The sequence below is a fragment of the Pituophis catenifer genome, unplaced genomic scaffold (assembly GCF_029215685.1).
Source record: "Pituophis catenifer annectens isolate HBS135680 unplaced genomic scaffold, rPitCat1.0.hap2 SCAF_2, whole genome shotgun sequence".
In the NCBI taxonomy this organism is placed as follows: domain Eukaryota; kingdom Metazoa; phylum Chordata; class Lepidosauria; order Squamata; family Colubridae; genus Pituophis; species Pituophis catenifer.
The window spans coordinates 11,119,398-11,144,875 of NW_027256882.1; the positions used below are offsets into that span (position 1 = coordinate 11,119,398).

General features: G+C 40.1%; 2 protein-coding genes across 2 annotated transcripts; both read right to left on the reverse strand.

The window, feature by feature from the left end:
* Positions 1-674: 674 nt before the first annotated feature.
* Positions 675-14,336, reverse strand: LOC139309832 (vomeronasal type-2 receptor 26-like). Its single transcript, XM_070934034.1, has 6 exons — positions 14,326-14,336; positions 10,349-10,640; positions 9,136-9,948; positions 6,936-7,166; positions 3,076-3,202; positions 675-1,576 (listed from the first exon to the last, which is right to left on the reverse strand). Exons 1-6 carry the CDS (start codon positions 14,334-14,336, stop codon positions 675-677), a joined length of 2,376 nt encoding a protein of 791 aa, XP_070790135.1.
* A 1,464-nt stretch (positions 14,337-15,800) lies between these two features.
* On the reverse strand, positions 15,801-25,416 carry LOC139309833 (vomeronasal type-2 receptor 26-like). Its single transcript, XM_070934035.1, has 6 exons — positions 25,265-25,416; positions 23,168-23,459; positions 21,146-21,961; positions 19,900-20,127; positions 18,604-18,730; positions 15,801-16,702 (listed from the first exon to the last, which is right to left on the reverse strand). Exons 1-6 carry the CDS (start codon positions 25,414-25,416, stop codon positions 15,801-15,803), a joined length of 2,517 nt encoding a protein of 838 aa, XP_070790136.1.
* Between the last annotated feature and the right edge of the window lie 62 nt (positions 25,417-25,478).

Below are 25,478 nucleotides of genomic sequence, written 5' to 3' on the forward strand. Positions count from 1 at the left end.
TAAATTAAGCCTAATTTAAAGTTTTTTCCCTCTACTTGGAAAGAGAACGGAAATTTGTGTCTCAGAATTTGGTCGACTGAGGAGGCCATCAATCATTTCTTAGGCTCAGAGAGGCAGTGACTTCTCAGCAACAGGGAATGTTTCTGGATTTACTAACTATGTTTCCAGCCTACCTGAACTTCAATGGACACTAGATGGGGAACAACACAGCAAACCAAAAAATGTAAAACACAATATAAACTATTCATTTTTTAAATTTTATTTTCTTTCATTAATCTCATTTAGTTTTACTTAGAAAAAAGTTGTTCAGAGATAATCAAGCATGCTTGTGTTTTTGTGTGACTGAATCCTGAAGCTGTAGGGTGGATATTATTGAGCTGTAAATAAACTACAAGGAAAACATTAAGCAAAAGTAAGCATAATTCTTGGGAATGAGAAACCAAAACTAAAAAAACTTTACAATATAGATGATACATTTTGGGCTCCAATTTTGTAAAAAAAAAAAAAAATAATTTGGAAGGGAATTGTTCAATTTTGTTGTTATCACCATCCCAAAAATCTAAAGATGGCAGGTTGAATTTTTCAAAATGGAAAACAAAATAAAATTGTTTTGTCACGAGGAATCCTAAATTATTATCATAAAATACAAAAAAAAAAAAGCAACGCCTATGTTCTTACTTTACTTTTAATACAAGCTGCTCCTTTGTGTTGAGATCTGGCCTCAGGATAATAATGTAGCACTTGGGGATGAAGATGCAACCCAGCAACCCAGCACTGGAGGCCAAGATGGAGAAAACCTGAACAGCCACCATGAATTTCCCCTTGGTGCTCAGGTAGGTGGGCACAAAGGAGATCCAGACGCTGCAGAAGACAAGCATGCTGAATGTGATTAGCTTGGCTTCATTGAAGGCCCCAGGGAGATTCCTGGCCAGGAAAGCCATTGTGAAACTAATGATAGCCAAGAAGCCCATGTAGCCCAGGGCTCCATAAAACATGGTAACAGACCCTTCGTTACATTGCAAGACAATCTCTCCAGACTGGGAGTGGAGGTCTGACTCAGGAAAGGGGGGAGAGACTCCTAACCAGATGGAACAAATGAGAATTTGAATCCCAGAACAAGAAAGAACAAGGGAATTGGCCAGAGACTTCCCCAGCCACCTCCTCATGGTGTTGCCTGGCTTTGTGGCCAAGAAGGCCAACACTACTGTGATTGTCTTGGCTAAGACTGAGGAGACAGCAGTTGAGAAGACAAAGCTGAAAAAGGTTTGACGGAGAAGACAAGTGACTTTCCTTGGCTGGCCAATGTAGAGAAAGGAGGTCAGGAAGGAGAACAATAGGGAGATAAGAAGGATATAAGAGAGGTCACGGTTGTTGGCTTTGACTATTGGAGTTTCTAAGTGTTTAATAAAGATTGCTAACACAAGCACTGTGGCTAAAGACAAGATCAGAGCAGCAGAAACCAGTATATTCCCGAGAAGTCCTCTATAGGATAGGAAAGTTATGATCTTGGGGATGCACTGATCTCGTTTCTCATTTGGATGCTGATCCTCTGGACATTTGGTGCACCTTTTTGCATCTGCAAATAAGAGAGATGAAAGAAACATCATTATCCACCACCAGCAGCCTTTTCTCCTTCTGTCTGCCTTGTCCACCTTTATCATCTCTTCCATGAACGCATCATATGAGATTGGACAATTCCATCTATTTTTTTTTATTGAAAAGTTTTATGAAATACAAACATTTTCACCCTCCCCTCCTCCCTCCCTCCCCCCCCACCCCCCTCCCTAGACAGAACAAGCACAGGGTATAGCATTCACAAATAAAAAAAAAATACTAAAATATGCTAACAAATTAATATAATTGATATTTCCCCTAGATCTTTAACTCCTTGTAATTCAAAAGAACAAACATAAACTACATCAAATTATTTCATTCATAAGCTATATGAATCTTCTTGTTCGGGTATTTCTTTTGTAAATAATCAATCCATCTTCTCTATTCCAATAAATATCTTTCGTTTGAATGGTCTTTAAGATATGATGAAATTTTTGCCATTTCTGCCAAATGCACAACTTTTAATGTCCATTCCTCAATGGTAGGTGGATCTTCCTTCTTCCAGTACTGTGCCACCAGTAACCTGGCAGCCGTTATTAAGTTCAAAACCAACTTAGTCTCTATTACAGTACAATCCGTGACTATTCCCAACAGAAAAAACTGTGGTGTAAATTTAATTTTTTTCTTTAAAATATTTTGAATAATCCATCATATTTTTATCCAGAAAGCCTTAATTTTTTTACATGTCCACCATATATGAAAATATGTAGCATCTTCACACTCACATCGCCAACACTTAGGTTGTAAATTTGGGTACATACAAGCTAATTTTTTTGGGTCTAAATGCCATCTATAAAACATTTTATAAAAATTCTCCCTTAAATTTTGTGCTTGTGTAAATCTTACATTTCTGACCCATATTTTTTCCCATGTATCCATCATTATTGGTTCACCTACATTTTGTGCCCATTTTATCATACAATCCTTGACTAACTCTGTTTCAGAATCTATTTCCACTAGTGCATTATACAACCTTTTTATGTGCATTTGACCTTTATCTCTTGTTTGCTTTATCAGATTCTCATCCTGGTGCAAAATAGATTCCATCTATTTTTGTTGCTGTTGTTGTTTATATTTTCCCAGCAATCAATTTCATTCACATTTGCCTTTACCTGAGGGTCTTACATATTTTAAAATATTCTTTTTCTTGTAATTCTACAGGACTTTTAATGTGTCCTTTTCAACTTGTAAACAAGTTGCTAAAACAAAGTCAGCATGGGGAATTTTGAAAGATAAATCCTTTTCCATATAACAGTTCTCTTTTCTCATCAGAAAAACTGCAGAGATGATCAAAGGAAAAAAAGAGGCTGGCTGAATTGCATAGTCTTTCTCACAGGTGATTTCTTACAACTCACTTCATGAAACTCATTCTCAAGGCAAGGAAACCAAAAAAAGAAAGACCCCAATTGAGAAATTAGAATCTCTGTTTGCTCCCACTGAGGGAACTTTAGAGACACCAACCTTCCTGAGTGGAAATGGTCCCTTCAGCACAAGGAATACAGTCGTAGCAGCAAGGGGGCTTCCCTTCCTGAGGCACCTTGACAAATCCTGGATGGCAGCTTTCCACACACTTGGATTCAGGGAGGGACTAAACAAAAATAGAAGGAATATATAGAATAGATATAGAATATATAGAATAGAAGGCAATATATAGGAAATAGGAGTTTGTCCTTATTGCTTCTGCTGATAGCCATTTGGTAGCTCTGTCTAAGGTGACCTGGTGTTTGTTGAACACAGATGGGTTATAGCACTTTTTGTAGGGGCCCTGAAAAGTCAGTAGGTTCTTGAATGAGAAGTAAAATGTCTTCAAAGAAAAAGTCCAGTTGCCTTTTGAAAAAGCACTTTGGGGACATCAAAAGGGATAGTGGTGAGGCATAATCAGTCCTGCACGATTCTGTAATTAGAGCCAATCTCAAGACTGCAGTTCTGCCCTTCCTGTGCAATTGAAAACCACTGAAGAAGAATATGGTGATGAAAATCCTCAGTGATTCAGGTAAAATTGTCTGAAGATTGAGTCATGGCAACTGGACTTCTTTGTTGTTGTTAATTTAAGACATTTTGTTGTTCATCCAAATAGCTTCATCAGTCACAGCAAGTTTATAGGCAGAGAATCATTGGAATGTACTCGCTCCTCCCGCACCCAACACAGAGGTTGAAAGAAAAATAAGTTCAGTTGCTATGACTCAATTATCAGACAAGTTAGAATTAGAATTCTTTATTGGCCAAATATGATTAGACACACAAGGAATTTGTCTCCAGAGCATAAGCTCTCAGTGTACATACAACAATAGTGATAGTTCATTATCATAGTCATTGTAAAAATGCATTCATCATAAAACATTAAATACAACACTTAGTGATAGTCATGGATACTAAACAAGCAATCAACATAAATCATACTAGGATACTAAGTAAACAATATAAATTGTAAGATACAAACAACAAAGTTATAGTCATAAGGAGATAGATAATAGGGAAGATGAGAATAATGATGGTAATACTGCCTTTCTAGATAGTTTGATAGTGTTGTGGGAATTAGTTGTTTAACACAGTGATGGAATGGGGAAAAAACTCCTTGTGTCTAGTTGTTCTGATGTGCAGTGCGCTATAGCGGCGTTTTGAGGGTAGAAGTTGAAACAGTTTATGTCCAGGATACAGGTGAAATTAGAATATTCAAAAAATTAGAATATCGTGCAAAAGTTCATTTATTTCAGTAATGCAACTTAAAAGGTGAAACTAACATATGAGATAGACTCATTACATGCAAAGCGAGATAATTCAAGCCTTGATTTGTCATAATTTTGATGATTATGGCTTACAGCTCATGAAAACCCCAAATTCACAATCTCAGAAAATTAGAATATTACATGAAATCAATAAAACAAGGATTGTACATAGAGCAATATCGGACCTCTGAAAAGTGTAAGCATGCATATGTACTCAGTACTTGGTCTGGGCCTCTTTTGCATCAATTACTGCCTCAATGTGGCGTGGCATGGATGCTATCAGCCTGTGGCACTGCTGAGGTGTTATGGAAGACCAGGATGCTTCAATAACGGCCTTCAGCTCTTCTGTATTGTTCGGTCTCATGTCTCTCATCTTTCTCTTGGCAATGCCCCATAGATTCTCTGTGGGGTTCAGGTCAGGCGAGTTTGCTGGCCAATCAAGCACAGTAATCCCCTGGTCATTGAATCAGGTTTTGGTACTTTTGGCAGTGTGGGCAGGTGCCAAGTCCGGCTGGAAAATGAAGTCAGCATCCCCAAAAAGCTCGTCTGCGGAAGGAAGCATGAAGTGCTCCAAAATCTCCTGGTAGACAGCTGCGTTGACCCTGGACCAACACCAGCAGATGACATGGCTCCCCAAATCAACACAGACTGTGGAAACTTCTCACTGGACTTCAAGCATCTTGCAGTGTTTGCCTCTCCATTCTTCCTCCAGACTCTGGGTCCTTGGTTTCCAAATGAGATGCAAAAGTTGCTCTCATCAGAAAAGAGGACTTTGGACCACTGAGCAACAGTTCTTTTTTTCTTTAGCCCAGGTAAGACGCTTCTGACGTTTGTTGTTCAGGAGCAGCTTGACAAGAGGAATATGACATTTGAAGCCCATGTCCAGGATCCGTCTGTGTGTGGTGGCTCTTGATGCACTGACTCCAGCCTCAGTCCACTCCTTGTGAAAGTCCCCAACACTTTTGAATAACCTCTCCAGGCTGCAGTCATCCCTGCTGCTTGTGCACCTTTTTCTTCCACACTTTTCCCTTCCACATAACTTTCTATTAATGTGCTTTGATACAACACTTTGGGAACATCCACCTTCTTTTGCAATTACCTTTTGAGGCTTTCCCTCCTTAATGGAGGGTGTCAATGATGGTTTTCTGCACAAATGTCAGGTCAGCAGTCTTTCCCATGATTGTGATTCCTACTGAACTAGACTGAGAGATCATTTAAAGGCTCAGGAACCCTTTGCAGGTGTTATGGCTTACTTAGCTGATTAGAGTGGGACATTTTGAGCCTAGAATATTGAACCTTTTCACAATATTCTAATTTTCTGAGATTGTGAATTTGGGGTTTTCATGAGCTGTAAGTCATAATCATCAAAATTATGACAATCAAGGCTTGAACTATCTCGCTTTGCATGTAATGAGTCTATCTCATATATTAGTTTCACCTTTTAAGTTGCATTACTGAAATAAATGAACTTTTGCACAATATTCTAATTTTTCGAGTTTCACCTGTATTTTCACAGCTCTCTTTCTGGCTCACGCTGTATACAGGTCCTCAATGGAAGGCATGTTGGTAGCAATTGTTCTTTCTGCAGTTCTAATTACCATGTTTTTCGCACTATAAGACTCACTTTTCCCCCCAAAAAAAATGGGTCGAAATGTCTGTGCATCTTATAGAACGAATGTTGCTGAAGCCCCACTCACCTGCTGGCCCCCACCCTTCGGCCTCTGCCTCCCAGCAGTTTGCTTTCTTGCAACAAAAAGAAATCAGTCTGGTCAACTTCAGCACAGCCTGATTTAGCATGAGCAGCTGATTGGCGGTTGGATCGGCCTCCCAGAATACCACCAATCAGCTGTTCCAGCCTTCCGCGTGCCCCACTTTCGGCCTCTGCACCTCCCATTTTCAGCCGATTCCAGGCAGCAGGAGATTGCCACCGCTGCCAATCACAATCCCCACTGCCTGGAACAGGCCGAAAACGGGACAAACAAAGGCAGAAAATGCGCAGAGGCGGCGATGGGTGACAGTGGCAATCCCTATAGCCTGGAACAGCTAATCAGAAGGCCAATCCAACCGCCAATCAGTTGTTTAGCTGTTGTGCTGAAGCTGACCAGGTTGTTTGCTGTTTGCTGCAAGGAGGCAAATTGCTGGGAAGCAGAGGCAGATTTTTTTTTCTTGTTTTCCTCCCCAAAAGCTAGGTGCGTCTTATAGTCTGGAATGTCTTATAGTGCAAAAAATACAGTATCCGTTGAAGTCTGTGTTTGTCTTGATTGCAGGGTCAAACCAGACAGTTAAAGAGGTGCAGATAATAGATTCAATAATTCCTCTATCAGAGAACATTTCACCAAGGTTGCCATTGGCAATGCTATCTTGAATTATGTTCAACTTTACCTGGACATTGACACTTTGCAATGTACTTTGAAGAGGAAATCCCTGAGGTTGGTGCAGAAGGAGTTCATACATTCCAATGATTCTCTGCCTAATTAATTTGCTCTGGCTGATGAAGCTGTTTGGAAGAGCAACTAACGTTTCAACTAACAAGAAAAATATGAAGGTTGCCATGACTCAACCTTCAGACAACTGGGGAAGAAAGATTTTCTTCACCTGGTTAAGCCATTTGGGGGACAACATTGCATCCTGGTCAATAATAAACATGGCATCTCCTGATTGCTGTTTTGTTAAACTCCCAAATTTTCCCTGGACAACTGACATATTGGGAAACTGGAATGAACTCATGATGTCAAAATCAGCAGCCAGCTCTCCATTTTCATCCAGATATAATCCATCCAAAGAGTTATTGTGAAGCTGGAAAATGTTTTGCAGGAAATGATGAAACTAAAATAATAGAGAGGAGGGAAGCAAAAAAGGACAGGTATTCTGAACACAGTTCTGCACTTCCAGAATTCCACATCTATGAGTACCCATATAACTTATTTCTCTATGTATCATGGGTGCAATTAACCTAATCTGCATTCTGTAGCTTATTTAAAATTGTTATCTGAAAGTTCAGTTGAACACAGCCCAGATAAATCAGTATTTGTACGACCATCTAGTTTTCATCATAGCATGTTGAACATTGTGATGAAGGTAGGAGATTTTCATTACCTGAACATCTATTTAGGGGGGAACATGGTCAAACATGCTCCATTAGCTTGTTGATTACTTTCTTCTTCAGAAAAAGAAAAGAAACAAGGTTTGTTTAGTTTGAGTTGATTATAATCCATAGAGAAATTGAAAAAGGAGAGTCACAGAAACTGGGGGAAAGTGACCTTATTTTAGAATTCTTAATTTTAGGTACTAACAGAGAAAATAATAAACATTTACCTTGGAGTCCAAAACAGCAAATTCAAATAAAGTCCACAGCACTGGGAAGAAATTCTTATTAAAAAAAATCTTTACATTATAAAGCACCAATCTGCATTAATAAATTGAAAGATCTTTAGAAAATTCATCGAATTCATTCTAAACTTGAATGAATTCAAATTTATATCTTGGATTACAGGGTAAAGGAGTTTAATTTAGAACAAAGCTCCATAAAGCTAAATTACTAAGAAAAAAAGCTTTTCTTAGTAATTTAGAGATGGATGATGTGATCATGTTAAAAAGCATACCATAAAAAGATCCTATTAAAAGAAAATCATATATAACTCCAATAAGGCAAAAAATAGAGGAGGACAGAAGAAACTAACTATCAGGTTTCAATATCGTCTCAGTTAAAATAAATTGCATTTCCAAACACATAGTCTTTGAAGAAATCTTTCATTTTATTAAGCACGACAACCTGTCCCCGATTGTGGCGTAGCCAACTCTGACTTCCTGACCCCAAACCTTCCCTTTCCGTTCCCCAATTCTCTGTGTCTCATTGGCCCTCTTCCAAATCACTCTCCCCATATCTATTACTTCAGCTCCCAGGAATATCCCACCTCCCATCTCATCTCCTAGGGGATATTATCTTCAGGGAAAATAAGTAGGTGAGAAGTCAAGTGTCCTCTTGCCAGCTGCCCCCTCTTCTCCTTCTTATGTCAGCACTAGAGTAAATGCAGGTTGAAGTGCTGACACTAACTTTCTATATTAAATGTCTATGGAGATTCTCAGTCATCCAGGTCCTGGTTGTCCCAAAGGTGGTTTTTCAAGAGGCAACTGGACTTTCTGGTTTTTCTTTGAAGATGTTTCACTTCTCATCCAAGAAGCTTCAGCTCTCACTGGATGGTGGAAAATGGAAGGATTTATACTCCTTGCAGAGAGCTGGTCATTTGCATTCTTTTAGCTAGCCGTTAAAGTCACCTGGAGGTTTATCTGTGTTATCAGGGTCACCTGAGTGGTGCAAATTAAACAGTTCCAAGAAGGCTCCACCCCCACTTGCACCACTCAGGTGACCCTGATGATACAGATAAACCTCCAGGTGATTTTAACGGCTAGCTAAAAGAATGCAAATGACCAGCTCTCTGCAAGGAGTATAAATCCTTCCATTCTCCACCATCCAATCAGAGCTGAAGAAGCTTCTTGGATGAGAAGCAAAATGTCTTCAAAGAAAAACCAGAAAGTCCATTGCCTTTTGAAAAAAAGCACCTTTGGGATTTCTATATTAAAACTTTAATGGAGATCTGAAAAATAAAAGGAGATGGAAAATAAATAGTAGATGGAATGAGAGATATGTTACTATGGATAAAGGGATACAGTTAGCTCTATAGTCAGGAAAACTAAATCGCTGAATAAAATTATGAATATCATAGATAAGTCACCAGTTAAAAAATTGCGGGGGGGAGGGGAGGATGGAAAAAATGGGATTATGTCAAGAGAATACCTGCCATGGCTGCAACTGCTGAACAGTCAATTGATCTTTTTCATCTTTCACTTTCCTCTTGGATCTGGATGAATACACAGCATTTAAGGCCCTGGCCACAGTCCAGATAGAGCGATGAATGATGTAGCTGTCGAGAGACAGGATTTCTTCAATCTTCTCTTGGGGCAGAGCTTCTGGGTCCTCTTCCTCTGGGCATCTTGTCCAGCCTTTCAGGGACAAGCCATGCTTAGAATATGAACAATGAAATGCTTTGTTTAAAAAGTTTAGAGTAAAATAATAAATAGATAAAAAATCATCACATTTGGCATTTCTGCCAGTCTGGATTAAAAAGGAAATGTAGCCATAGACGGCTGGAATAATCTCTGAAGTATACTGTAAATCCAAGGTAAAATCCCACAAAGTTGTAGTGATCCAGACCTTTCCAATTCTGAGTTTTAGATAGTTTCCAATTATGCCTTGCGTAATTATTATTCCCATCATGAAGGTATCGAACTCGGCAGCGTAAACAAAGACATTGACTTGTGTCCACTTGGAGAATTGGAAAGCATCAATCTTTACATAATGCGTAGTCACAGGGAAGATTTGGGATAAAACAACGCAAATGCCATTCCTGACAAGCAAAGGAGTCAAACTTCTTATGAACCTCTCTCCACCATCCGTGTCTGGTGCCACCAAACCAACCAACGTCCACTTGAAATGCTGGAGCAGTTTAATAATTGTAGGGTACTGAATGCCTTCTTTGGGGACCACTTGGTAGAAAAAAGGGAAGTTGGATTTCTCATTCAGAGCCTGTGAAACAGAAATGTAACTGATCTGAAAAAGAAAATAAGGATGGGTTATATGCTGTGTCAAATCCAATTCAGGAAATTAGCAATTGAAATCTCTGTTAAAAATCCTGGTCCTGGTCCTTATATGATAGAGGAAGACACTTCAACATTTTGTCAAAGACTATGTTCATATGACAGTTTTTCTGATTGGTATGTTCATAGGTTGAACCCATTCCTTGTAGCCTTGAGTATAAGATATTTCTTTTATAAATTAACTCAGATTTAGCCCAGGTATTAGAGATCTAGATGTTTTAAATATTTGACCTCTGTATGAATTTAAGCCAGCACCAATTGCGTTAGGCCAACAGTTACAATGATAAAAAGCTGCCCTTTATTTTTATGGAAAAATCAAAGTAGAAATCATGTCTCCCAACACATGCACACACCTGTGGAATTTTATAAATGCCCAACATATTTGAAATCTGGATGGAGATATCATCATTGGACCCATCAAAAACTACCAAGGGCCCATTATGGCTTCCACATCTGTAGTTTGGAATATTTGCCACTCCGGTGGAAAGCAAACCCAGCAAAGCATCCAAAGTCATGATTGTGTTGAAATAGCTGTCATGGAGGTTGTAGCCCAGGGAGATGTTGGGTAGGAGCTGGAGATCCCGGTTGATCTCCTGGATTGCGAAAGGAAAGGAGAGAATTTTCCAAGTCAACGGGCTTCCCTTCCTGAAAATATATACATTTCAAACCATCATTAATGAAAATAATTCATTTTTATGTAACTTCACAATGGTTTCTGTTTAAATCTAAAATGAGTTAACAGCCAATGTATTAAAAGATGTCTGCATGTAGTAAATGCTCACTGTTACTTTTTAATGTCATTATCATCATCATTTACCCAATAACCTTTTTGGAATAGCTCTATGGATAGGAAATTTGAAGTTTGAAAACAAGACCAAAATTTAGATGCATTAGTATGCATTGCAAAATGGGGGGGGGGCCTCCAAATTGCACTGTAAAAGCATTCTTTAAAATCAGCAAAGGTATGATGGTTTATCTAAAATTGATGCTTTGAATGCCGTTTTGTCATAGATATTTTTATTAGGATTTCTAATCCCAACAGGATCCCTCTTGGATGTTGTGTTTAAAACAGGGAAGACCCTTCTTCTGTTCAGACCTTGAAATCTCCTTCAATTATCTTAATCAACTAATGAAGGAGAGAAGCAACTTAGAACTAAGGAGAAATTTCCTGGCAGTTAGAACAATTAATCAGTGGAATAACTTGCCTCTAGAGGTTGTGAATGCTCCAACACTGGAAATTTTTAAGAAGAGATTGGATAACCATTTGTCTGAAATGGTGTAGGGTTTCCTGCCTAAGAAGGGGGTTGGACTAGAAGACCTCTAAGGTCCCTTCCAACTCTGTTATTCTAAGACTTCTATCCTTGTAATTGGCCCAGGAATTCTAAGACCAAATTCATGTAAACCTCATTGGTGTTATCTACACATTGTTTGAGCAGGAGGTTTAATATTTAAGTTTTACCATGTTTAATACTTTTAAGACTTCCAAGACAAGGTGGAAAAACCCAACCTTTTACCAGTGACCATCCATACTTTGCTGAGATGCTTCCAGGGAGCGAAGCATCCTGAGCTGTGAAATACCTCCTATGTTTCCAAAGCTACCCCAGCAGTTAAACTTCTGCTCACTTGAAATGTCCACCCCTTGCTCCTAGTCTTGAAAAACTGGTTCTCAGATATTGTGAAGCAGCTATATCCCATGTCTCTCCATCGTCTTCTCTTTTCCAGTACAGGAAAAGGGAACACTTTCAAGAATTTTATTTTCATATTAACAGTTACCATTAAATAATTAATCATAAAGAGTGCAGGGGGAGGGAAGACATGCTATCTCAGTTAAGATCTCTATGTCCAGATGATTGACAAGAAAGTGAGTGTTTTCCACTTTATTGAATGGAGAGATGACTTTACATTTGAGAAGATGCACTGGGAACACAGAAAGTTGTTTAGGGGCTGATATCTTTGCACTGGTGCACCGCAAAGAGAGACCAAATGGGAAAAGCTGATCAAAAGATTAGTCCTGACATTGGACACAAGATATATTGCTTTTGCAGCTTTTTGCCCCCTAAATTGCTGTCGAGGGATTACCTGGCTGCATATTTATCATTGTTCTGTCTAAAGAAGCGTTGCAATCATGCCTTGTGAATTCTACAACACCCCCCCCATCTTTCTCCAACACAAGAAGACAGCAATAGGTGAAAGATGACAGTGAAATAGTGCAGTCACATACCTAGAAGTCTGGAAATTAGCAATGACCAGCAGAGAAGCAGTTTCATTGTACCTACCCAAACACCTTTGCAGAGGGGCTTCTGCTGAAATCGTAAGGGAGGAAGGATGTTCTAGTTGCACCAATGACCGCACCCATAAGAAGGTCTCCTGGCTTGTAATAATTTAGTGGGTCGGCTTCATTCTTCTTCAGGTTCAAAGGGCATTTCAAACCAAGCTTCCCATCAGATGCATGAGGAAGCAGCATGAGAAGGAAAAACAGGAAAACCATTTTTCTGCCTGAGCCAGTCTCCTGCCTTGTAGCTTCTCTTTTTCTCAGATAAAATCTGAAGGAGGAAACAAAGCTTCCTTGAAATGCATTACATTAAAAGGGGACATGGGGAATTCCTTAGCACTGTCCCAGATGTTCGCTGAGATTGTAGATGTTGAGCTCGTCAGCATTTGTCATATAATAGGTCGTTTCATGTTTTATTTTTCCTGGAGGCTGATGTTTATGTGCAAAATTCACTTTGGAAACTATCCCTAGAGAAGTGACATGAGGGAATGAGCAAATCACTGTGATTTTGTTGATGTGAAGAACAAAGAGCATCTCCTTGAACTCTGTAGGGCTCCATCTGGTTTTGGAAGTCCCAGATAGGGTTTCAATGTTTAAGTGAATGAGATAGGAGGATGTGGCCAATCCATAGAATTACAGAATGAATTAATCAGAAGGGATTTTTTTTTTTCAGATCAGTACTGCAGTTTATTTTATTATTTATTTGTTTGTTTCTTTGTTTGTTTTTATTTTTGTCAGGCTTGTATAAGATAACAGATATAAGTATAAACATAATTATGAATACATTATGGAAACACCTTTAGCAATAGCGGATCTCTTAATATGTACCAGAGTGTCTTCCAAAAGCAGCAACTGTACAAGTGGCAGGAAATTGGGGATGACATTCAGGCATCCTTGTGAGCATCTTACATAAAAGAACTCCTATAAGAGGAACTACAGTGTTGAAAAAGGTTTCAGGTTCAGGGTGCCTTATATTTAATTTTAGGCTATTTTTCACTGTGCTCCTTAAGTTTCACTACTAGAGTTTGAAGATCATTTGCCGTTTTAATTATTATATAAGGGAATCAGTAACAAACTACAAGATTGAAATATTGATCAACATGAAGTAATTCATGAATACGAATGTCTCATCTCATAATCTGGAGGCTGTAAGTGTTTGGATGAAGAACCAGTTTTCAGCTGAACCATGGCAAGAGTGAGTGGCTTCAGGTTTTGGGACCTGCTAGGTCTAGGTCTATACCATTGAATTTCACAAACACATACAGTGCACAATCTGCAATTTCCCCTAGATTCACAACTCTCTTGAACAGCAGGAGGCAGTTGTGGCTTAACAGGGCTTTTGCACAGCTTCATTCCTAGATTGGGAGGCTATACTCATATACACTCATGCCCTCATCACCTCCAGATTGGACTACTGTAATATATTTTACATGAGGTTACCCATGAAATGAATTTAGAATCTTCAACTGGTGCAGAATGCAGCAGTGTGGGCAGTTATGGGTGCTTTTATAACAGTGTCTATCACACCTCTGCTGTGCAAGCTGCATTGGAGGCCAAATTGCTTTTGGAACCAATTCAAGGAGCCTGAGTGGCGTAGGAGGCTAATGCCTCCTACTGAGGCAGCATATAACATCCAGCTGCCTACAATTACTGTGAGTTCAATTCTCACCAGGCTCAAGGTCGACTCAGCCTTCCATCCTTTCTAAGGTAGGTAAATTGAGGACCCAGTTTGTGGGGGCAATAAGCTGACTTTGTAAAAATATAAAAAGTATGAAGGCTATTGCTTAACGCACTGTAAGCCGCCCTGAGTCTCCGGAGAAGGGCGGCATATAAATAAATAAATAATAAATAAATAAATAAATAAATAAATAAATAAATAAATAAATAAATAAATAATAAAGGTGCTGGATTTAACCTTTAAAGCCCTTCTAGCTAGTTACTGGGTTTCCCTGCTTAAGTCAGCCCATCCTATTAGATCTGGCAGAGAGAGACTACTAATGATGTATAGTTATTGAGTTTGCATCTAAGGAGGCAGGTCTTCTCTGCCATGATACCCACCTCATCTGCATCTTTAGCTAGTAAAGAAGAACTATGATCTTCTTTATAAAAACACGGTGGCTCAATGGCTAAGACACTGAGCTTGTCTATCGAAAGGTCAGCAGTTCGAATCCCTAATGCCACTTAATGGGATGAGCTCCCGTTATTTGTCCCACCTTCTACCAACCTAGCAGTTCGAAAGCACGTAAAAAATGCAAGTAGAAAAATGGGGACCACCTTTGGTGGGAAGGTAACAGCGTTCCGTGTGCCTTTGGCATTTAGACATGCTGGCCACATGACCATGGAGACGTCTTTGGACAGCACTGGCTCTTCGGCTTTGAAACGGAGATGAGCACTGCCCCCTAGACAGTTGTGGGATTCAAGTAATTTAACAACCGGTTCTCTGCCCTAATGATTTCTTCCAACAACCAGTTTGCTAAACTGCTCAGAAAGTTAACAACCGGTTTTCCGGAAGTGGTGCAAACTGGATGAATCCCACCACTGCCCCTAGAATCAGGAACGACTACCACATATGTGCAAGGGGAACCTTTATGATCTTCTTTAATATCAATCAATGTGAAGTACTGTAATTCACACAGAGGTCAATAGCTAGATATTGTCTAGAAACTTCCTAGAAGGGAAAGTTTCAAGAATGCCCTTTGCCAAAAATCTCAACAATGTGTTTAAAAATGTGGGAAAGTGTTTTATCTTTGTAATTTAACTAAGTGGATTTAATGGGGAGAAAATGAGCAGTGTAGAAGGCAATTCCCTTCTTTTGCATTAGAAGGGTAACTATATAATTCAGAAGTGTAAAATCTCTGAAGCCCAAGGAGATACTTGATTTTTGAAAGTTGCACCGAGGTCTGAAAACAGCTCAGTGGAAAACGTACCAATTATACATTTTACCTCATTTATTTTTTATGCTTGATTCAACTAATCAGGGACAAATCTCATCCTATTACATTTACATCCAGTGTCTGACACAAGTATGTCCCTTCTGGCTTTTCTATCATGGTGCTCAGATCCACACTACCTGCGTCTCCCCATAAGAATGGAGGAAAACCATTTAAGTGTTCTTATGGGATAGTCCCATGTTGCTGAAGTTGTCCAGCTTTAAGGCACCAGAGAAAAAGGAACAGAAAGAACACCAAAGCATATCCAGTGCATTTATTAAGAATTAGGCCTGTTCTCATTTGTCAGCTTGTGGAAATCTGCGAACCTCTAAATGTCATGTTTTAAATTAAAAAGTGGTTTTCATAATTCGCTCTCCCTGCCCCTCTTTCTCCTTTGCTCTTTCAGCCTTACTTATTAAATCAGTGAACGCCCAAGTAGGATTCCTCAATAAATTGTGATATGATTTAGAAAACTAAAATAGTGCAATAAAATATTTTTTCTCTGCAGACTAATTTGTACATATACCCCCAATATTTGGAAGAGCAAGGAAATTTTCTTGTTAAATTAGATTGCTAAAAATGAATCCAGAAAAGTTAGGTTTTCTATTTTACTTTTACTATAAGATGTTCCTTGGTGTTCAGATATGGTCTTAGTAAAATGATGTAACATTTGGGGATGAAGATGCAGCCCAGCAGCCCAGCACTGGAGGCCAAGATGGAAAAGACCTGCACAGCTACCATGTATTTCCCTTTGGTGCTCAGATAGGTGGGCACAAAGGAGATCCAGACACTACAGAAGACCAGCATGCTGAAGGTGATCAGCTTGGCTTCATTGAAGGCTCCAGGCAAGTTTCTGGCCAGAAAAGCCACCGTGAAGCAGATGGTGGCCAGGAAGCCCATGTAGCCCAGGGCTCCATAAAACATGGCAACAGACCCTTCGTTGCATTGCAGGACAATCTCTCCAGGCTGGGAATACATATCAGAGTCTGGAAAGGGGGGAGAGATTCCCAACCAAATGGCAGAAATGGCAATCTGGACACTAGAACCAGAAATAACAATGGAGTTGGTCAAAGCTTTTCCCAGCCATTTCCTCATCGTGTGTCCTGGCTTTGTGGCCAAGAAGGCCAACACTACTGTGATGGTTTTGGCCAACACAGAAGAGACCGCAAGTGAGAAAACGATGCTGAAGGTTGTTTGACGGAGGAGGCAGGTGGACTTTCTTGGCTGACCAATGAAGAGAAAGGAAGTCAAAAAGGAAAGCAGGAGGGAGACCAGGAGGATATAGGAGAGATCCCGGTTGTTAGCTTTGACAATGGGAGTTTCTCGATGTTTAATGAAAATTCCTAACACCAGAGCAGTAGTGATGGAGAAATATAGAATAAAAGAGACTAGGATGATCCCCAAAGATTCTTGGTAGGACATGAAAGTTATCATTTTAGGGATACATTGAACTTTGGCCATGTTCGGATATTGATCTTCTGGACATGTCAGACATTTTTTTGCATCTGGAAAAAAAAAGTATAATATCTCTAGTAGAGGTTTTACTTTTTCCATTTGCTTGAATGCCCTGTTTGGGGCGAAAGCTCCTTCACACATGTTTGAGGTGGAGATTTTATAAAAATGATGAAGCTTGGGAAGAATTTAGGTAAAGGGGAAACATTCCCCACCCCCCATCACCAGCAATTTTCAAGAGATATGGGAATCCCCATTCTAACAAACTGAAAGGCAACTGGGTTGCCAAATTAAATATATCTAGGAGCCTGTTCTAACCCAGCCTTCGCAAGTAGTGATAAGACATTTACTCATGAGTTAACCCCCTTTTTATAACAGGGCAGTAACAGTCTTTTATTCACAGGGATAAACAAAAGATCATATATAATTAGTCCCAACAAACCTGGGTTTATCCAAGAAATCCGAATTGCTTGCTGTATACTAGAAACAAACAGTTGTCTCTGACAACTGGCCACTCCCAAATCCCTCCTATTTATTTCCCAGCAAGGGAGGGGCTAGCTTGTGTCTGCATCTGCCTATCCCTGAGAGTTGGCTTACTGCTTTCCTTTGCTCTCCTCTCCTTTCTTCTGTGGGCATATGCGCATCTGGGATGGCCCCCATCTGTTCTTCCCCCTCATTCAGCTCAGGCCCCAAAGAGAGCTCCCTCTCCACCTGGGGGAGGACAAAGGGTCCTGGCTCTCCCTGTGTCTCTGATGCTGTTTCCTTATCAGAGCCTCCCAAAGGCTCTGAATCTGGCCCAGGCCCTCCCTCCTCGTTTGACTCTGCTGCTAGCTCTGCTGGCAGCTGACGGGCCACAACAGAGCCGCCAATTTCTGTAACTTAAGCTTCATTTGTAAGCTTCACCTCTCGCCTTGACTACTGCAACACTCTCTACATGGGACTCCCGTTGAAGAGCACCCGGAGGCTCCAACTGGTCCAGAATGCAGCAGCGCGGGTAGTGACGGGAGCAGCATCTTGCTCCCATGTAACACCGTTCCTGCGCGAGCTGCACTGGCTCCCGGTGGTCTTCCGGGTGTGCTTCAAGGTGTTGGTTATCACCTTTAAAGCGCTCCATGGCATCGGGCCTAGCTATCTCCGAGACCGCCTGCTGCTACTGACGACCTCCCATCGTCCCGTGCGCTCCCACAGAGAGGGCCTCCTCAGGGTGCAATCAGCCAATCAATATAGGCTGGTGACTCCCAGGGGGAGGGCCTTCTCTGTGGGGGCACCTACACTCTGGAATCAGTTGCCCCCAGAGATAAGGAGAATCCAAGACCTTAGTGCCTTCCGCCGTGCCCTTAAAACCCATTTTTTCCAGCAAGCCGGGCTGGCTTAAGAAGAAATTTTAAATGTTTTAATTGGTTTGTATTTTTAATTTTGGGCCAAATTTATATATATTTTAATTGTTTTTTAATATTTGTATTTCATGTTTTTTAATTCTGGCTGTACACCGCCCTGAGTCCTCAGGGAGAAGGGCAGTATATAAATTTAAAAATAATAATAAATAACAATTAGGGCAAAAAGAAAAGGTATGAATGAATAAAATAAATCAGTGTATGACTGATTTGGTACACATTTTTCCCAGGTAGTGGATCAGTTTTTCCATGAAAACCAGCATCTTAGTCTGCTTTTGGTGGCTGCTGGGAGAATGTCACTAATGGCCTTGGCTCTGGCATCCATAGGATCAGACTGATGAAAGTAGAGTGTCAATGTTTTGATGCAAATCTCAGCCCTTTTCTAAGTGCATCAAGGCATGGCCCAGAGGGAGAAAGCTTATGGCTTGGCATTACAGCACCACTTTCATTATTCTGGTGAAAGCTGGGTGAACATGGTGATGCTGCTAGCTTTCCCAAAATGCTAATTTTCAGACACATACACAAACACTCCTCCTCCCTTTTTCTCCAGCATCACCCACCTTCCCAAATGGAGATGGTCCCTTCTCCACAAGGAAGGCAGTCATAGCAGCAAAGGGGTTCCCCTTCCCGAGGCACCTTGACAAAACCTGGATGGCAGCTTTCCACACACTTGGAAGAAGGCAGAGGCTGAGCAAGAAAAAAGAAAGAGAAGTCAAGGAAATGTGATATATCTCATTTATTTGTGGCGATGAGAGATCCGGAGTATAAAATCATTCTTAAGCAGCGTGCTGAATTTGGAGCTTCAAGCCTGTATACTGTTCTTATGACTGATACAACTATCTATTGCTTCCCTGATTAGGTCTCACTCTGTTCATTCCTTCTGCTTCTTCAGGGTTTCCCATGAAGATTTCTGTTAACAGCAGTAGCAGTAGCAATAGCACTTACACTTTGTGCTTTACAGCCCTCTCTAAGTGTTTTACAGAATCAGCATATTGCCCCCAACAATCTGGGTCCTCAGCTTACAGACCTCGGAAGACTGGAAGGCCAAGTCAACCTCGAGCCTGGTGAGATTTGAACTGCCAAATTGCAGTCAGCAGAAGTAGCCTGCAGAACTGCACTCTAACCACTGTGCCACCGTGTCTCTGGACTGAGCTTCAGGTGATCTGATGGTGCTTTGCAAATGTCATCATATTTTAATGCTAAGCAGCTTTCTCCATTTGCACCTAGCCCTGACTAATACATGCCTTGATGGCTTTGTCTTTATGTTGCCTCCCTAAGACACCGTCTTCTCATTATCCACAAATTTATTTATTTATTTATTTATTTTATTAAATTTCTATACCGCCATACTCCCGAAGGACTCAGGGCGGTGAACAGCCACAGGATAAAACACATAAATACAAAAATTTAAAATAGAATAAAAACGAATTAAATTATTTGGCTGAACAAATTTAAAATACCCCATAATTTAAAAACAAATTAAAATTTACATTTAAAAAGGGGAGAAGATTTAGGCCAGAATCAATAAGATTGATTTAAGTTGTCCTTGACAACTTCCACCATCCCATAACTCACAAAATGGGTGGAGGAAAGCTCCATGTTCTTTTTGTCATTCTGATTCCCCTTGTGGACCTTTATAGACTTCATTGCATTGTCATGCCAATCTAACAGTAAAGATAACATTCTTTGTGTGATATCAAGAATGGCCTCGTGATGTTTATGAAGGGATGATAAGGCTCCAGTATAGGAATAAATGGAGAGATGAGATCTTTTGGTTTTTGCAATTAGAAGAATGACAGGTATTCAAGGCAGTAAAGTTACTAAAGTTGGAGAAATTAAAGCCTTTTCTCTCTCACCTTGTCCAGTAGGTTGAGGGGGGCAGTATCATCTTGATCAATGAAAAGCTTGAGCTCTGGAGATTCTTCTCTTCTCAGACTCCCAAATTTCCATCTCTTTATGGATTTATTAGGGAATATCATCGAGCTCATGATGTTTAAATCAGCTGCCATCTTGCCATTCTCATCTAAATACACTCTACCCATGGAAGAGTTGTAAAAATGAGAGCTTTGGAGGAAGGAGTGAAACTGGGACGGTGAAGGGAAAACAGGAGAGGAAAAATAGAAAGAGCAGATGATGATGTAGGAGGGGAGGAAGACAAAAAAAGAGAAGGAAAGGAGGAGATACGACTAATTTTTCAGCCTTGAAAGTCCCGTGGAGGAAACTCATTCAAACTCAGGTGGCTATGCATTTTTGAATATCTGGACACATCTTATATTTTAATCTTAAATGTTCATTATGAGATCTAGTTCTTTGGGAAGGAAAGCATTATGTTTACGTATTACTAAGATCCCTAAATCTGAGCTGAGTTTCTACTCAGAAAAAAAAATGAAATCAAGGAAATACCAAATGACTCGGTGTATCTCTCTTGGGTATGTGGTAGTATTATTATATTATAATTTGTTTTTCACATATCTGAACCATTCATTGTTCAACCTTCATTGTTGAACTCTGAATGGTGTACAATAGAACATTAAAATATAAAACAGTATATATAAAAGTTAAAATTAAAATTAGACAAGAGTGAGTGAACACTATTAAAATTAATTAAGAGGCAAAAGGAGGGTTTTTAACCAGCACCATGCCTGCATAGTCCTCTGGGCTCTCCACACAGATCAACAGAGCTCTGTCAACCCTGAAGTGACTTGACCGAAGCCATTTTAACATCCTTTTCAGAAGATCAGTGGCTGCTTCAACTCTGGGGAAAATGGCAGCGAAGGCTCTCTTGCTAGACCCCACCAGTCATAGTCTTTTAACTGATGGGGTCTGTAACATATCTTTCCTCCCTGGCTGGGTGGGATGGGCTGATGTAATGGGATGAAGATAATATTGCAGTTGTTAAGTAGTTATCATTTTAATCACATTAATTTTAGAATTTTTAATTAAACACTTGAACTATTATTGTTTTGTACCTAGGGGAGATTAACTGTTGCATTTGCTCAAATCTCAGCATGGTGCATTGTTTCCATTTAGCTATACATTCCATGCAGTTAGTGTACTGAGCCTCAAGTAGAGGATAGAGACCTACAAATGAAAATGTAATACCTGCCATGGTTGCAATTTATGAACTTCCATCCTGCCTCTATCCTTTCTCCTCACCTTCTCACTTCTGGAAGAGTATGCAGCATTTAATGCCTGTGCTGCAGCCCAGACAGAGTGGTAAATTTGGTAGTTGTCTAGAGAGAAGCTCCTTTCCTTCCCCTCCTTGGTCAGTTGGCTCCTCAGCTTCTCTTTCTCGGTGCACTTTGTCCTACCTTTCTTGGCCAAGGGATGCTTTGAATATAAACAAGGAAATGTTATCTCTACAAATCTCCTAATAGACGGATAAAATAAGTGGAAATCATCCTGGTTTGCCCACTTTTTCTGGTGGGTGAAGAAGGAAAAATAAACATAAGTGTAGAGTATATTTCGTGGACTGTATCTCATATCCAACATAAAATCCCAGCTAGCTGTAGTGATCCAGACTTTGCCATAAGTGGATGCTTTCACACGGTTAAACACTTTCTGCATAATAAATATTCCACTTATGAAGGAACCTTGTTCTCCAAAATAAATAAAGACATTGACTTGTGTCCATTTGTAGAATTGTTTTAAATTAATATATATATTGAAGGCAACCACAGAGATGGTTTGGGACAAAACCACACAAATTTCATTCCTTGTGAGCAGGGTTGTTAAAGTTCTCATGAAGGTTTGTCCATCGTCATTGTCTGGAGCAATGACCCCAATTAAAATCCATCTGAAATGATGGAGGAGTTTCACAATCCCTGAGTACTGGGTTCCTTTTGAAGGGAGAGTCCGGTAGAAAAAGGGAAACTGAGTTTTATCGCTTAGCACATGTGAAGCAAAAGTATAACTGATCTGAAAAGGAAAGTATTAAGGGTCACTATTTTGTCATATCAAGGTCCAAATATTAACTATCCAAATTGAGGATTTAAATTACGTTTTTCTTCTTGGAGAAAGGGTAGCCACCTTTCCCCCCCTCCCCCACAAAAAAGGAACTTTTATATGGTAGTTGCTTCCCTTGTCATTTCACCCAACTACAAGCCCTTAAGCAGGAACCTCACTTTAGAGATCATTTCTCCATTAATGACTAAGACGTCCTGATGGGCTGTCTATTAAAATAAAGCAAGGTCATGACACAGACTTGAAAGTAAATCAGGAAGCCTGTAATTGTGGAGTCAATCTGGCAAGAACAAAGACTGCTTATTCACAGGGAATATGCAGATGTAAAGCTTGTAACAATTCTGGGTAGTTAGAAAGCTGATAAAAGTAAAACAGAGTTAGGCAAATTGCAGACCTCAGCTAAAAATTAGGAATAGAGATGGCCTGCAGGAAATAAAATGTTTATTAGATAACTCCTGGAGCATTCATTAGGCAAGGCTTAGAAGAGGGATAGATAGAGACCAAAAGAACGTATATATTTTCATGTATATATGTATAAACACGGCGAATCCGATGTCAAACAGAATTGTTATTATATTTTACTTGTGTAAAAAAAAACCAATAAAGTGTAAATAAAAAAAAAAGAGAGAGACCAAAAGAACAAATAGCTAGATCATTACTAAAATGTTTATTAGATGGTTATTACTTACTATCCTGCTTTGTCCCCCCTTCTCCTTTAGTGAAAATATATAAAACTTTCTTAATCCTTTGTTCTTGGTTCTTGGCATTTAGGCCAGGAGCCGGTTTCATTGGAGTACTCCAATAAAAAGCAATCAAAAACACAAATCACCTCATGTCTGGTGTCCATCATTGACCTCGGCACCAGGCTCAGACCCAAATTGGGGACAACAGTCTATTCATCCAACCAACACTGAATTCAAATAACCATTAAGGGATCAGGCTTTCTACCACAAACAGGTATCTATCTATCTATCTATCTATCTATCTATCTATCTATCTATCTATCTATCAAGAACAGCTGGGCCATGCCTTGAAGATGCTATTATTAAGGGGAAATTATCACAATTAGATTTCATGAGTCGCCAATCAGCATTGGGATATCAGGATGCTGACTTTTCACTCCTATTACAAATCTAGGTACAGTTCCATGCATACAAACACCTGTGGGATTTTGTAGGTGCCCAGCATGGCTGAAATTTGGATGGAGATGTCCGTGGCAGCCCCTTCAAGAAGTGCCAGGATGTTTTTCTGCCTTCCACAGCTGTAGTTGGGCACGTTGGCCTCTCCAGTTGAAAGCAGGTCCATCAGAGCGTCGGAAGTCATTTTCACATCAAAATAGCTGTCCTGGATTGTGTAGCCCAATGTGATGTTGGGTAAGAATTTTGGATCCTGGTTGATCTCTTGGACAGCAAAGAGGAAGGACAGGATTTTCCAATAAAATGGATTTATTTTCCTGCAAATATGATTACATTCCACAAACATCAACCACAGCAAGATACCAGTCTATTTCATTGCTTTTTTTTAACCTTGTAAATATTTGCAATGTATCAATAACTATTGACTACATCCATAGTTGATGTAGACTATATCTGCAATTCTATCTAAGCTGTTTTCTATCTCCTGTCATTGGGAGGTAGGAATTTGATGTTATTTTTGGGTCAAGACATATTTTGACATATTTTGAAGTAGATTCTTATTTCTGATCTGCCAATTTCTGAATGCTGTGTGAAGTCTACAAAGCTACTGAAAACTTTAAAACAGAACACTCATGGAAAAAAGTGGATATAACTCATTATATCAAGCAATTAAGGAAAAGTGATTAAGATAGTTTTTTTCAAAATTTGCAAAGATGCAAGACCTAGTGAACGTATGAACTAGGGATGAGAGGTGACCGAGATTCACTTCCTAACCAATATTGCTGATACTTACATTTTGTTGGTTACTTCACAAACCATTCAATTCATACCCTTATATTTTTTAAATAGAATTTTTTTTAAAAAAAGAACTCAAATTGCTCGTTCCTTTTTAAGCACTTTTTTCCCATTTGCACAATGTGAAAAAATCATTAAGTTTCCTGTCAGCTATTTGGAGCGGTTTCCTCTTCCTACTGATCTTTCTCCTCCTCCTTCTCTTTACCCATCCCCTTCTCTTCTCCAACCAGTTTGTGCTCTGGGCTGGTGACTTGGCATTGATGTATCCACAAATTTTCTCATTCAACAGTTCTGATCATGTTTGGTGAAAATATGCAGAAGAAAAGCAGAATAGCTCTTTGCTCTGCACATTAAACTGGTGGCAGAAAGACTTCCCATTCCTCTAGCTCAGGAATGTCAAACTCAAGGCCCACGGAGTGCTTAGATCTGGCCCGCGGAGCCGCCCTGGAAACAACGAAGGACCGGCCCTTGGTGCCTCTGCCAGCAAAAACAGAGCTCGGGAGGGGTCCATTTTCACTGGCAGAGCAGTGGTGAGTTTCTACCAGTTTGACCCAGTTCGGGCGAGCCAGTAGTGATGATGGTGAGCTGAGAGCGAACGGTTTCTCTCTGATGGTTAGGTTGGCCCTCCCGCTGGCCCCTGCATTATAGATACCTTTTATTTGGTCGTTTTTAGCCCAGCTGAAAGGCGCAGCAGAGCGGATTGCCGCATCTCAGCTGTTCCATAATACACTGCGCTTGCGAAGCGCGTGCAATATGCGGTTGAAACCCACCACTGTGACAGAGGGTTAGCAAAAGAAAAATAATAACAAAACAAAAGGAGAAATGTTTTTTTGCATTTGAGCATCCAAGAAGGGACAGGAAAGGAGAAAGGGGAAGAGGAAAGACCAAGAGCCTGGAGGAGCCTGGATAGCTCAGCAGACTAATGCATTGTAATTTAACTCCAGCTGTCTGCAATTAGTAAGTTCGAATCTTGCCAGGCTCAAGGTTGACTCAGCCTTCCATCCTTTCTAAGGTAGGTAAATTGAGAACCCAGTTTGTGGGGGCAATAAGCTGACTTTGTATAAATATATAAAAGTATGAAGGCTATTGCTTAACACATTGTAAGCCACCCTGAGTCTCCGGAGAAGGGCGGCATATAAATCAAATAAAAAAAAAAAGATGGGAAGAGAGCAAGGAAGGAAAGAGGGGAAGGAAGAAAAATAAGTTGGAACACCCCTGTAGTCTTACTCAGAAACTATAGCAGAGGGAGTCCTGTGGAAATTATTTTGTTGAAAAAGAGTCTTTATTCCACAGATCATGCCACTAATGAAAAGGTCTCCTGGCTTGCCGTAAATTGATGGCTGTTCTCCATCCCGCCCCAGAGTCAAAGAGCAGGAGGTCTTCCACATCTTGGAGGCTGTGCAAGGCAGGAACAGGCTCAGCAGAAATAAGAGGATCATTCTTTCTACGCCTGCACTGTTTCCTGCCATGGAACTGCATTCCTTACACTGTTAGCAGAACACCTTTCAAGCTCAAACCTGCAGTAGCTTCTGTAGTGTAGA